Here is an 11,388-nt window from a genome sequence, read left to right on the forward strand (position 1 = left end):
TTTTTTTCCCCTCTTTTTTTTCTCTACTGGATGCAAAGAGACTGGAGTCATACTGACACCCTGTTAAACCGTCTCGCTGTGATTCTGTTATTACTCAACAACACAGATTAACTGGGCGGAGCTTGACAAGTTTTGACAGACCATTTCTCTTTAGCTGTACGCATGGGAACACAAGGTAGGCAAAACAGTACGGAGAAATATCATTGCAATTCTCAATTCGGAATGTTTATCAAATAAACTAGAGTCAAGTTTCGGTAAAGTCAAGTGCTTCCTGTTTGGCTCGCACGCGCAATGTGTCATACTAGATCAGATCAGACGCTTTGCCTCAGCCTAGAAAAATCCACATTAACAACGAAATGTCAGTATCGAAAAAGAATTCTACATTGTTGCTTATAAAAAAAATAAAAGCATAAAAAGTGAGCAAACCAAAGTGCATCCTAGCAAATAGCCTAACTAATGAAGCGTCGTGAGCCCGAGGCGTTGACACTGGTGATAATGTTTGCAGTTGTTTGTGATCATGATTCATGAATGATGTCAGTGTTTGTCGCTTTTAGGATTGTTTTACAGTACAGCTCCCGCGCAGTGTTGCGTGTGAAACCCTTCAATATTCATCATTTTGGTTCCATACATTGTGCAAACTTGTTTTTTTTTTTAAAGTTAGAAATGGAGAAGTGCCGTGGTTAATCATACTACAGAGGGAAAACATAAGCAGAAGCTCAGACCTCCCCTACGCTAAAATGAGGTAAGAAGCAGTCACATGAAAAAATCAATAATAATTGTAATATTTTTTTCAGTTCCATTGTGACAATGCTAAAATAATTTATTTTAATATTTGGCTATTTTACTAAGTAATAGTGAATACTTTTACTGAACTGAACAAGAACTGACCATTTAAATGAATATTCCTATATAGGTGAAGTTGACACAGAGCATGATTCAGAGGGAAATTATTCAGGTGAGCAATGTGTCATTGTGTCACACAGTTAAATACTCAAATAATGTTTTGCAGCCACAATATATAACTGTTTGTGTATTGCTGTGTGTTTTTGTCTCTGCTTGTGCTAAAGGAGAAAGCAGATTCAATGTCCAGGCGATCAGACGCAGCTGAGCACTCATCTGAGGCGAGACGGTACATGTTTAAGGGTGCAGGAACTGCAAGCATTCACGCTAGGGTAATCAGTTTGATGTAGCCTGACTCTCTTGTGCAATAACTGTGCTTTCATTTGCAATGGTTAGTTGACCATTTTTTGTTCTCTAGGATGAGAATATTGTGCATGGTGGAATCACTGGCAATAATGACGGTCTGTTAGAGAACAGCAAAATGATGGTCAGTTTCTAATTGTATGTTCTTTCTTTAATGGACTTTTAGAGGTGATGTTATAGTTTGATTTCTCAGAATACCATTTTGACTGCTTTATTTTGGTAACATTTTGGAATATAGACAGACTGCAAAAAAGTAAGAATCTGATTTATTATTGTAGTATGTAGATTATATAAATATAGCAATGGTATTTTTCTGAGAATTATCAGTTAACATCTTTTCCCAGAACATGCTAACTGAGAGTGAGCTCTCGGCTCTCAATGATAAACAACCAGACAACAACAACCAGGTCATCAAATTATATTCTTGACTTTGATCATACATGGTGTATATTTATATCCATTTAATTGTTTTTAATGTTTCTTTTTTACAATGAAAATGTGTTAGTAGAATGTACATTTTCTTTGTGTCAGGGGAAAGCTGCTGTTTTCAGCCAGCTGTTTAAAAGAACTCCTAAAAAGTTGACGAGTCTTCCTGCACAAGAGGTAGAACATCCTACCTCTAGTTGGTTGTTAGTTGTTGGATGTTAGTTGCTAACATTCATTGTCTAACAGTCAGATTTATGTATTTTTAAGTATTATGTATTTTTAAGGTTCAGGTGTCCAAAAACTTTTTGCAACCATTGTGTCTCACTATGCATTGCAGACACATTATTTTTTATACATTACATCACACAGCTACCGTTAGGCCATTAAAGTGTATCCTCTTTTACCACTAGGGGAGGCAAGAGACTTCCACAGTGAATTTGCTCATACATCACCCAAATACTCTGGATAGGAATCCCATGATCAAATGAGATTTTTGCCTATAGAGTTGCATATATGCTTTGAGCTATTGATTATTATCTGATATGGAAGATAGATAATGCAAGCTTTTCAGCGATTATCTTTCCGTTTGCCCCAGGATTGCTTCACTGCCACCACTGACAGTCTGTCCAACCAACACAGCAATAAGGTCTGTTGTAATTACATTACACTTTACATAACTTGACATCTTAACCCGAACATCCAATGTGAATCACAGCTTTTATAAGAACACAATAGGTTTGGATTAGGCTTCTCTAAGGACACCACAGAAGCTCAGGTGGTCCACCCTGTGTCCACAATCTGTAAAATGCATGCTTTGATGTTACACATAATAATGCAACCTGCAATTTTGGTTTAGCTTGGTTTAACATTCCGTGTCTGGTGTTTCCTTCCTTTTTCTTTCTTGACAGGAAGAACTATCATTACAACATGGAGAACTCTCAGCCGGTAATCTCAACCAAACAGAAAACAACAACACCAAGGTGTGGAAATAACTACAGCCTTGTTCATGCAGTAATTTATTCTTAAAATAATGTCTTAAAGTGTACATTTATACAGCAATACTGTCTAAATTATGATATAATTAGTTTAGCTTTGTATAATATGAAGATCTGCTGTCCATTTACAGGTAGAAACAGCGTTGAAAAATTAGGATTAGAGTCAAACAAAATGCAAAATGCAATTCTAATTCTCAGATTAAATTCTTTAGGAGTTTAATTTTCTCCAAACGTTTCCTAGAGGAACTGAGAACACGTCTGGAGAGGTATATTTCTACAACAACAACAACTAAATAATTAGCATATGAATGTCTATTTTCTTTATAGGTGGTGTGTATTTTTTGCATTGGTACCCTATACCTTCCAGATGATAATGCACAGTAGTAACAAGCTTTCTTCTTGTAGGACAGCCCACCATTACACATTAAACTGCTGGCCAGTAATGATGATCTCTTATATCTCTCTTTCAACAACTTAAAGGTGCTTATCACTGCCCTTTATATTGTGTAAAATAGAATATATGTAATTGCTTAGTCATCTGTCATTCACAATTACCGGTACTGTCCCTTTTGTGCAGGATAACTCAGGGAAGCTTAGTGGCACTTTCCACAATTCTCCAAAACCAGCATTACGTTTCACTGCTGAGACGGTAACACCGATTCCCCCTTTTATTGCTGTATTTTTATATTGTTGACAGTCTTTACAATTATTATGTACTTTTAAACCATTTTAAATCAAATTAAAATGACAGTTAATTCTATATGTAGGATCCGCTAAGTGAGCACAGTAAATGTATTGACTGGGATTATAGCTTCTTGGACACTGGCACTGAAAAGGTACTTTACCAAATCGGTAATGATCTTAAGTTGCCTGCAAAGTAAATTAAACCGTGCAACAATTGTTGAACTGTTTCCTCTATGTCATAGAAATCTATTGCAGTGCCCAGAAAATGCATGGAAAATAATGATATAAAAGTCTCTAATAGTAATACCAAGGTAAGGATCACTTGTTTTCTCTTCGGTATACACAGGGTGGGAATATTGTAGGAAATAGAAGCCCATCAGTACAATAAACTACACATATATTTTCATCATAATGCCGCAAACAGTTGTGGAATTGGGCTTTTTGTTTGCACTTAAAATGATTTAGTGTCAGTTCACATACTGTATTCTGCTTAATCTTCTTTGCTGTTTACATCCTTTTAGGTTGTGTCATTTAGAGTGAAGAAAATGTCATCATTTTCACCCAGTATACAGGTAATGTAACACTTAAAAAATTTATATAATTTAATAGTTTACATAAAAAAACTTCATAGTATAAAATCTTTCTATAGTGTTCCGATCAAGAAGATATAATTAAGGTGCCGATGGAAATGCAGCAACATCAGACAACTGAGGTGAGTTGTAATTGCAAATTATTATGTTGCTTCTATGGTGCATCGATATCACATTATGCCTTCACTTAATACTTGTACAATATCTTATTCTCTGAATGTTATAGGACTGTACTTTTGAAATCCTGCCAGTGGAAATGGCTGCCTACCCAACAGATTTAAATTCTTTAGAGGCAGATGAGGTATATAATTTTTTTGTATTGTTTTATATATCATACATGCATACATATATATATATATATATATTAATGTTAAATTTGACTTATTTTGAAATCTGTTTTAACCTTTTTTTAATCTATTGCTCTCTGTTCATAGGATGATGGCCTGATGGACTGGTGGAAAACTGTTGAGGGTGAGTTGAGTCAAATTTCGAAAAACTACATATTTTCCTAATTTGCTGGTCATGGTTTTCCTAGAAGACTAGTCTGTTATTGTTATGATTGATTCCACTGGAGGCAAGATGTAGAGAACCCAAATGCAATCTTTAATTATAAAACAAGATCAAACCTAAAACAAAGGCTGGAAACTCAAAACAAAGACAAGAACCTCAACATGAAACATTCAATACTAGACAAAGACACAGGGCAAACATGAGGGCTTAAATACACTGACTGCACTAATTACAAGACAAGGAACACCTGTGAACAATGAGACAATTAACAAGTGACAAGACACATGAGAGGATTACATGACAAACAGGGAATGACAAGACACAGAAACATGACAATGACAAAAACAAAAACGCAAACCGTGACAGTTATACTGTTTAACCCTTAAACGCATTTATCGGGTCTTTATTAATTAATAATAATAATAATAATTCATTACATTTATATAGCGCTTTTCTGGACACTCAAAGCGCTTTACATAGAAGGGGGGAATCTCCTCAAACACCACCAATGTGCAGCATCCACCTGGATGATGCGACGGCAGCCATATTGCGCCAGAACGCCCACCACACACCAGCTTACTGGTGGAGAGGAGACAGTGATGAAGCCAATTAGTGTATATATAGGAGGATGATTAGGAGGCCATGATGGACAGAGGCCAAGGGGCAAATTTGGCCAGGACACCGGGGTTACACCCCTACTCTTTCGAAAGACATCCTGGGATTTTTAATGACCACAGAGAGTCAGGACCTCGGTTTAACATCTCATCCGAAGGACGGCGCTCTTTATCAGTATAGTGTCCCCGTCACTACACTGGGGCGTTAGGACCCACACAGACCACAGGGTGAGCGCCCCCTGCTGGCCTCACTAACACCTCTACCAGCAGCAACCTGGTTTTCTCAGGAGGTCTCCCATCCAAGTACTAACCAGGCTCAGCCCTGCTTAGCTTCAGTGGGAAACCAGTCTTGGGCTACAGGGTGATATGGCTGCTGACACATATTTGACCTAGGACGTCATTCACTACCCTTTTTTTAAAGTTATACATCAACCGTATTAGTATTCCTCAATCGGTGTATTTTAAACAATATAATAAGAAAAGAATTATAAAAGAATGTCTGTTTTCTAATTAATTTTGTGTATAGGGTCGCTATTGACCCGAGGTATATGTATTTATTCTGTGCAACAACAATCAAGTACACCTGGCTGCAGCCAGCAGAACGGGGCGGGGTTGCACGTGTCGCTCCGCCCCATACCTACTCTGATTGGCTCGATTGTCTTTCCTAGGTATACATTATAGGAATTGTGTTCATAGTTGGTGTAGGACGGAGTATGTCGTTCAAATCTATATGAACTGAAAAAGCTGTGCAGTTTCACAAAGCCTTCACAATGCACGAAAAAAAACATTAACCTGTATCTCGCAATGTCCCTGAAATTATTGTTCTGTTAAATTGAGCTGGTCTTTAGACTAACACATGAACAACCCCACAACATTTAACCAAAATGTATTGGTGGATTATCCACAAGCGGAGAGTCAGGTCTTCAGGTAGAGGAATGAAATATGAATTAAATGATTCATGAAATGTGATTAATTTATATCACCATAGTATGAGAAAGGAAATTAAAAATATGTTAAATATTTGTTGAGCTGATTCTTTTCAATCAATAACATTGAATGTGTCATTTGTGAATTCAACTGATCTGGAGATTAAACTTCAAGTGAACAAACACTTTGTGATTTGGTCTTGTCCTGCTCAAATGAGCCAATATCCAGGAGTAATCTCAGATCAAGTGTACTCCTAATAATTCATAAAAATGTCAGTCTGAGCTCTAGCCTATTTTATTTTTATTACTATCTTTTTTGTGTCGCATTACAAACCTCTCTTACTTGAGTAATATTTGATTAGTGTACTCTTTTAACTTAAGTACAGGGTTTGCGCACATCGTCCACCATGAATAAACATTTCATAATTAATTTCTGTCACACTTTAAATTAGCGTCCAATTTTCACTATTAACTACGATCTTTGCCTCAATAAACTTATAATTACTGCTTATTAATAGTGGATTAGTGGTAGGATTGTAGAAGGACATTAGGAATGTAGAAGAAGGTCATGCAGAATAAGGCATTAATATGTGCTTTATAAGTACTAATAAACAGACAATATCCTAGGAATATACATGATAATAAGCAATTAGTTAATAGTGGGAATTGGACCCTAAACTAAAGTGTTACCTTAATTTCTCTTGCCATTGTAGGATGTAGGCTAATGTTGTCTTTACATTAAACATTAAGAATGTTGTCAGTGCATTATAGTGAAGACAACTCAAAACACATTTCCTATCATGTATGCCTATGAAAGACGACAGAGCCAATCAGAGTAAGTATGGGGCGGAGCAATACATGTAGGCCCGCCCCATTCTGTAGGCTGCAGCCAGGTCTTTCTCACAGTAATCTGAATCTCTGATGACTCAATAAGTGCAATTCACCTTCATTCCTCAAGGTGACAATGTCTGATACTCAATGATGACATGATGTTACACTCATAATTACGGCAGGCATAAAACAAAAGAATACACAAGTATCATCAGCAAAACTCAGCGATTTACTGCTGAGCAAGTACTGTTGGCAATTAAATATTAGTGTCACTGTCACTTGATGGTGGATCTGGTGAAGGAGCTGTCGGCGATCAAAATATTGATTTTGAATATGTTGAAAAGATAGTTTTGAGATTGAGAATATAGTTGAGATCGTGAATATGAGCCAGATGCTGAATGAACTGGAGAAATGAGCTGGTGATGATGGTAAAAAAACAAACATCAAACTTAACCCTTCCAAGTCCCAAAAGGTAACAAAATATGTGTGCATTTTAGTCTTTTATAATTGTTATTAAAAAATAAAGAACGTTTTATACTATTACGGCAGTTAGAGAGCCATATTTGTTAGATCCGGGTCACTAAAGACCTGAATATGTAATAATGATGAGCACAAGTTTCATGCATTTACTTGTTAAAGAAGTATTTTGTATTCACCTGACCAGTTTCTCAGGGGGCAATTACATAAGACATGTTCAGCTGCACATAGCATAATGTAATTATAATTTTACACATTTTATATAAATACATTTTAAAACTTAACACGCCATCTTGAAAAGCAACAGCCATGTTGTGTGTTCGTAGCTGCAGTGCACTGCTAAAAAATATAAAATAATGATGAACTACTTGTCCTCACTAATTTCATATGACTTACTGAATTTTGACAGGTTGGACTAAATGGAATGAGACATCAAATTTTCAGGAGGATAAGGAGGAGCTGTGAGTAAATGTGGATTTTAAAAAAAACGGTCTAATTGCCTCCATGACCACTGATCTGTTTTGTTAATGTTTGTCTCTTAGGACTGTTGAGGCTGTTGCAGACCGTGTGTTCATGGCAGCCCGTCTCTTTGTCAGTCTGTTCAACCAGCGTGGAGCCTCTCTGCAACGTCGCATTGTAGAGTTGCTTGCACTAGCGGACACTGCTGACAGCTTCCATAAGAAGACCGTGAGCGCAGCTGTCGGAGGGGGTGTGGCTTGTGTGGCCGGGGGCATAGCCACCATTACCGGCCTCATACTGGCACCATTCACTTTTGGCACCTCTACTATCGTTACTGCGGTGGGTATCAGTGTGGCAACAGCTGGGAGCATCACCTCAGCCACAGCTAACATCACTGATGCGGTTCAATCCAAAATGGACCGGAAGAAGGTGGAGAAGATGATCCAGTGCTACCAGAACGAGATCAATGACATCAGAGATTGTCTGGAATTCATGCAAGTATGTTTATCTATCTATTTATCCATCCATCTATCTATCTATTTATCTATCTATCTGTCTGTCTCACTTGTGATTTTATCTGTTGTGTATGTAGGAAGGAATGAACACTCTGCAAGAATGGGATTTTAAGGAGTACTCTGAGAGTGTGGTCAACACGAGACTTAGCCGTAACATAAAGCATGTGATGAAGGAAGGTGGGCGAGCAGGTAAAGCCCTCATGATTAACACTGATAGGCTTATCAGCACTGTGAAAGTTTTAGGTGTTGCTGGAGGAGCTGCCAAAGCCGCCAAGGCCATCAGTATCACCACAGGGGTCATGTCCACTCTCTTTCTTGCCCTGGATGTCTTTTTTCTTGCCAAAGACTCCAATGAACTCCGCAAAGGTGCCAAGACCAAATTTGCCTCCAAGATCCGAGAAGTTTGCAAAGAGCTTCAACACGGCCTGCTGGAACTAAACAAAGTGAAGACTCAGCTACAAAAGACCATGGATGGAATTGAAGTGGAAGAATATGAAGAGGAGGAGGAGGATGAAGACAAATGTGAGTCAGATCCTATTAAACTGGCTCTACTTGAGCAAGAACTTGATCAGTTGGAGGAGAAACTTGACCAGAAAGCTACACTGGAGCAAATGAACAAAGAGACCACAAAAAAGAAATGAGTTGTCAAAGAGCAAGAAGCAATTATAACAATTATTTAAAAAAGTCTTAACAGTTATCTTAACATATGGAAACAACTAAAGCAGGATGGTTGGCAAATCAAATTCAAAGATTTGAAAGAAAAAAGGAAGGAAAAGTGGAAAGAAACGAAAATTAAGAGGGATAATGAAGTTGATCTGGAAAGATTTAGAATGAAGAAAAAAGAGACTTAGCACAGGGGTCTGATCACAGATTATAAGAGGAACTGAACACATCTGGGTTAAAGAGACAGAAAGGGGATCATTTAAGTGAATACAAAGGGGTGTGACGGAACGACTGCGCATGTGATGGGGCACACTTAAATGCTGAGCGAGAGACCGGTCTCTTCCCTGTGCATGCGCACTGTTGTCCTTGTGGGTCCAGGAAGGGAGCGCAGAGGGATTCCCACGCCGAGTTGTGAGTTGCCGGACCCACGGCCCGAACGGGGAACCATGCGTGAGGCTGCTAACAGCCAGGATGCCGGGCCGCTAATCTCCTCAAGTTCTCATGGATAAAGAGGACAAGCCACGATGCCGAAGCCGCCACCCCTCACGCCAGAGAAAGAAGCGCGTGCGACCACCAGACACCGCCGCCTTACCTGGCTGGACCTAGGGGCGTAGCCATCATTTAAAAAGTGAGGTGGACAGAATGTCAAGTGTAATACCAGTTTTGTTTTGTTTTTTCAGACTTTTGATGACAGGTTTTTGCTTAATTGGCTTAATATGCTATTTATTTTTAAAGCAATAAGAAAGAAAGAAAGAAAGAAATGCAGATGTTCAGTACTTTATATTGCACATGCAGGGTTCCCTGGCTCAACGAGGACACCAGCTCCCCTTTTATTTGAACGCTTTATTTCCCCCATTTTTGTACATTTTATGTTTATTTAATTTAACAAATGCCTCTCAGAGGCTTGACACCACTCCCACTGTGTCTGTCGTTTGCTCCTCCCGGGCATAAGGAGTACTATAGAAACCCTCATGTATTCTTCAAGCAAACACAAAAAAAAAGTGATAGGGGATACAGTATATTGAGAAGTAAGAGAGAGGAGGAAGAAAAACAACTATTGCATTACCTTAAGTAAATACCAGATGCATGTTTAAGTTTTAAGAAATATATGTCAATATCACATGTTGCATCATGTATGCATTTTGTTTTCTGTGTGCTACACACACGGATCAAAATGACAACTGTAATTTAACCTGAAAGTGTTTATATATGGCGATCACAATTCAGTATATGCTTTCTATAGGCTATTTAGGGTTGTGGGCTTAGAACAAACCACTAAACTTTGATGTTTGTATCAGTACAGTCTTGTCTTGCAAGCATAAATAAATTCTAGAGAATTGTGGGGAAAAAAGCAGACCAGTGTAATGATCTAAGAATATGGACTGACAGTATAAGGGTTGAGTCAGAAACGTTATTCTCAACCTGATAACCACGACCTGTAGCCTATAGTTGAGATTTTCAGAATTCTCTGGTGTGGTTTTGAACATACACACACAAACAAAAAATTTGTTTCAGTTCCTCAGCATTACATAAGGGAAGCTTTCTTTTGTGACTTTACATTAATGAAAAACATTAAACCAGTGCTGGCAGTGTGCACTAAAGATGAAGTGTAGGTAAAAAAGTATTTAAATATTGTGGTTTTATCTCTGGGACATGTACAGGTGTCGTTTGGATTCTAATCCTATTTCATCCCCTATGCTCCCTAAATAAAAAAACGTTTTTATGCTGGGTTTTATGCATAATAGTTGTAATATATTACATATATATTGCAAAATATTTTTTGATATGTTCTGTATTATTTATTTTTGTACACATTTTTTTTTTTAAATGTCCCACGAAATGTTTTGTATGGTTCTTTTTCTATGGATTTATGCAATGCATAAAAGTGGTTTATAAATACAATTTGCAGACTCTGCACTAGCTCTGTGCATTCATGTGTTTTGGAGGAGGAGTGGCTTTGGAGAGCGCTCTGAAGGGAGATGGGAAAGGATCTGATGCTTTAAATGCTAGCTTGCCATAGATTGGTGCAGATATGACGTCAGAACCCGGAAGACTAATTTGTAAAACTAAACGTCAAAGTAAAGTACTGTCAAGTTGTTTACCACCACAGGCTATATTTTACTCATTTAAAAAAAACATAGGAAAATGAAAGGAACCATGTAGTGGAGAATTAGACTTCACGGTTCGGAAGTCATACCTGCACCACTCTAGTGCTAGGCACTAGGCTCTCCAAAATTGCCTGCCCTATCTTTAAAAGTAGGAGCCTGGAAATCCAGACCCAAATCAAATTGTGCTCTCGCGAGAACTCTGGATTTCCAGGGTATAAAACTAGCACAATTCCGCGGGGAAACCATGGACTTGGCAACACTGCATAAGATTGATTTAAGAAAGAGACTGCCCTCTGCTGTTGAAATAATAGTATAGGTTATTATAGTTTTTAAACACTATCAGACTAGGATCAGGCGTCATCATCTCCTCTCGCAAGATTTTATGAT

The 11,388-nt window shown here is 38.0% G+C and overlaps 1 protein-coding gene across 4 annotated transcripts; it reads left to right on the plus strand.

Annotated features, from left to right (window-relative positions):
• Positions 1 to 56: 56 nt before the first annotated feature.
• Positions 57 to 10,813, plus strand: apold1a (apolipoprotein L domain containing 1a). 4 transcript variants are annotated; one of them, XM_079613277.1, is made up of 21 exons: positions 57 to 175; positions 658 to 742; positions 914 to 955; positions 1,068 to 1,172; positions 1,259 to 1,327; positions 1,548 to 1,610; positions 1,735 to 1,806; positions 2,225 to 2,275; positions 2,538 to 2,609; positions 2,837 to 2,890; positions 3,030 to 3,104; positions 3,202 to 3,273; positions 3,392 to 3,460; positions 3,551 to 3,619; positions 3,830 to 3,880; positions 3,958 to 4,020; positions 4,125 to 4,199; positions 4,333 to 4,369; positions 7,666 to 7,717; positions 7,799 to 8,213; positions 8,308 to 10,813. In XM_079613277.1, the coding sequence occupies exons 3-21, from the start codon at positions 932 to 934 to the stop codon at positions 8,869 to 8,871; spliced, it is 2,052 nt and encodes a 683-aa protein (XP_079469403.1). In that variant the 5' UTR covers positions 57 to 175; positions 658 to 742; positions 914 to 931; the 3' UTR covers positions 8,872 to 10,813. The 4 variants fall into 4 exon arrangements, with proteins under 4 accessions (XP_079469403.1, XP_079469406.1, XP_079469404.1 ...); XM_079613280.1 differs by having other exon boundaries at positions 143 to 175; positions 662 to 742; XM_079613278.1 differs by having other exon boundaries at positions 175 to 358.
• Positions 10,814 to 11,388: the final 575 nt, after the last annotated feature.

The sequence above is a fragment of the Phoxinus phoxinus genome, assembly GCF_949152265.1.
Source record: "Phoxinus phoxinus genome assembly, chromosome: 5".
NCBI lineage: Eukaryota > Metazoa > Chordata > Actinopteri > Cypriniformes > Leuciscidae > Phoxinus > Phoxinus phoxinus.

What these genes read in the sequence shown, in the direction of transcription:
- apold1a (XM_079613277.1), top strand. Translation starts at nt 932, where the DNA reads ATGATTCAGAGGGAAATTATTCAG. An exon ending in TCTCTAATAGTAATACCAAG is followed by an intron (nt 3,620 to 3,829) that starts GTAAGGATCACT and finishes ACATCCTTTTAG; the next exon opens with GTTGTGTCATTTAGAGTGAA. An exon ending in CAGGAGGATAAGGAGGAGCT is followed by an intron (nt 7,718 to 7,798) that starts GTGAGTAAATGT and finishes TTTGTCTCTTAG; the next exon opens with GACTGTTGAGGCTGTTGCAG.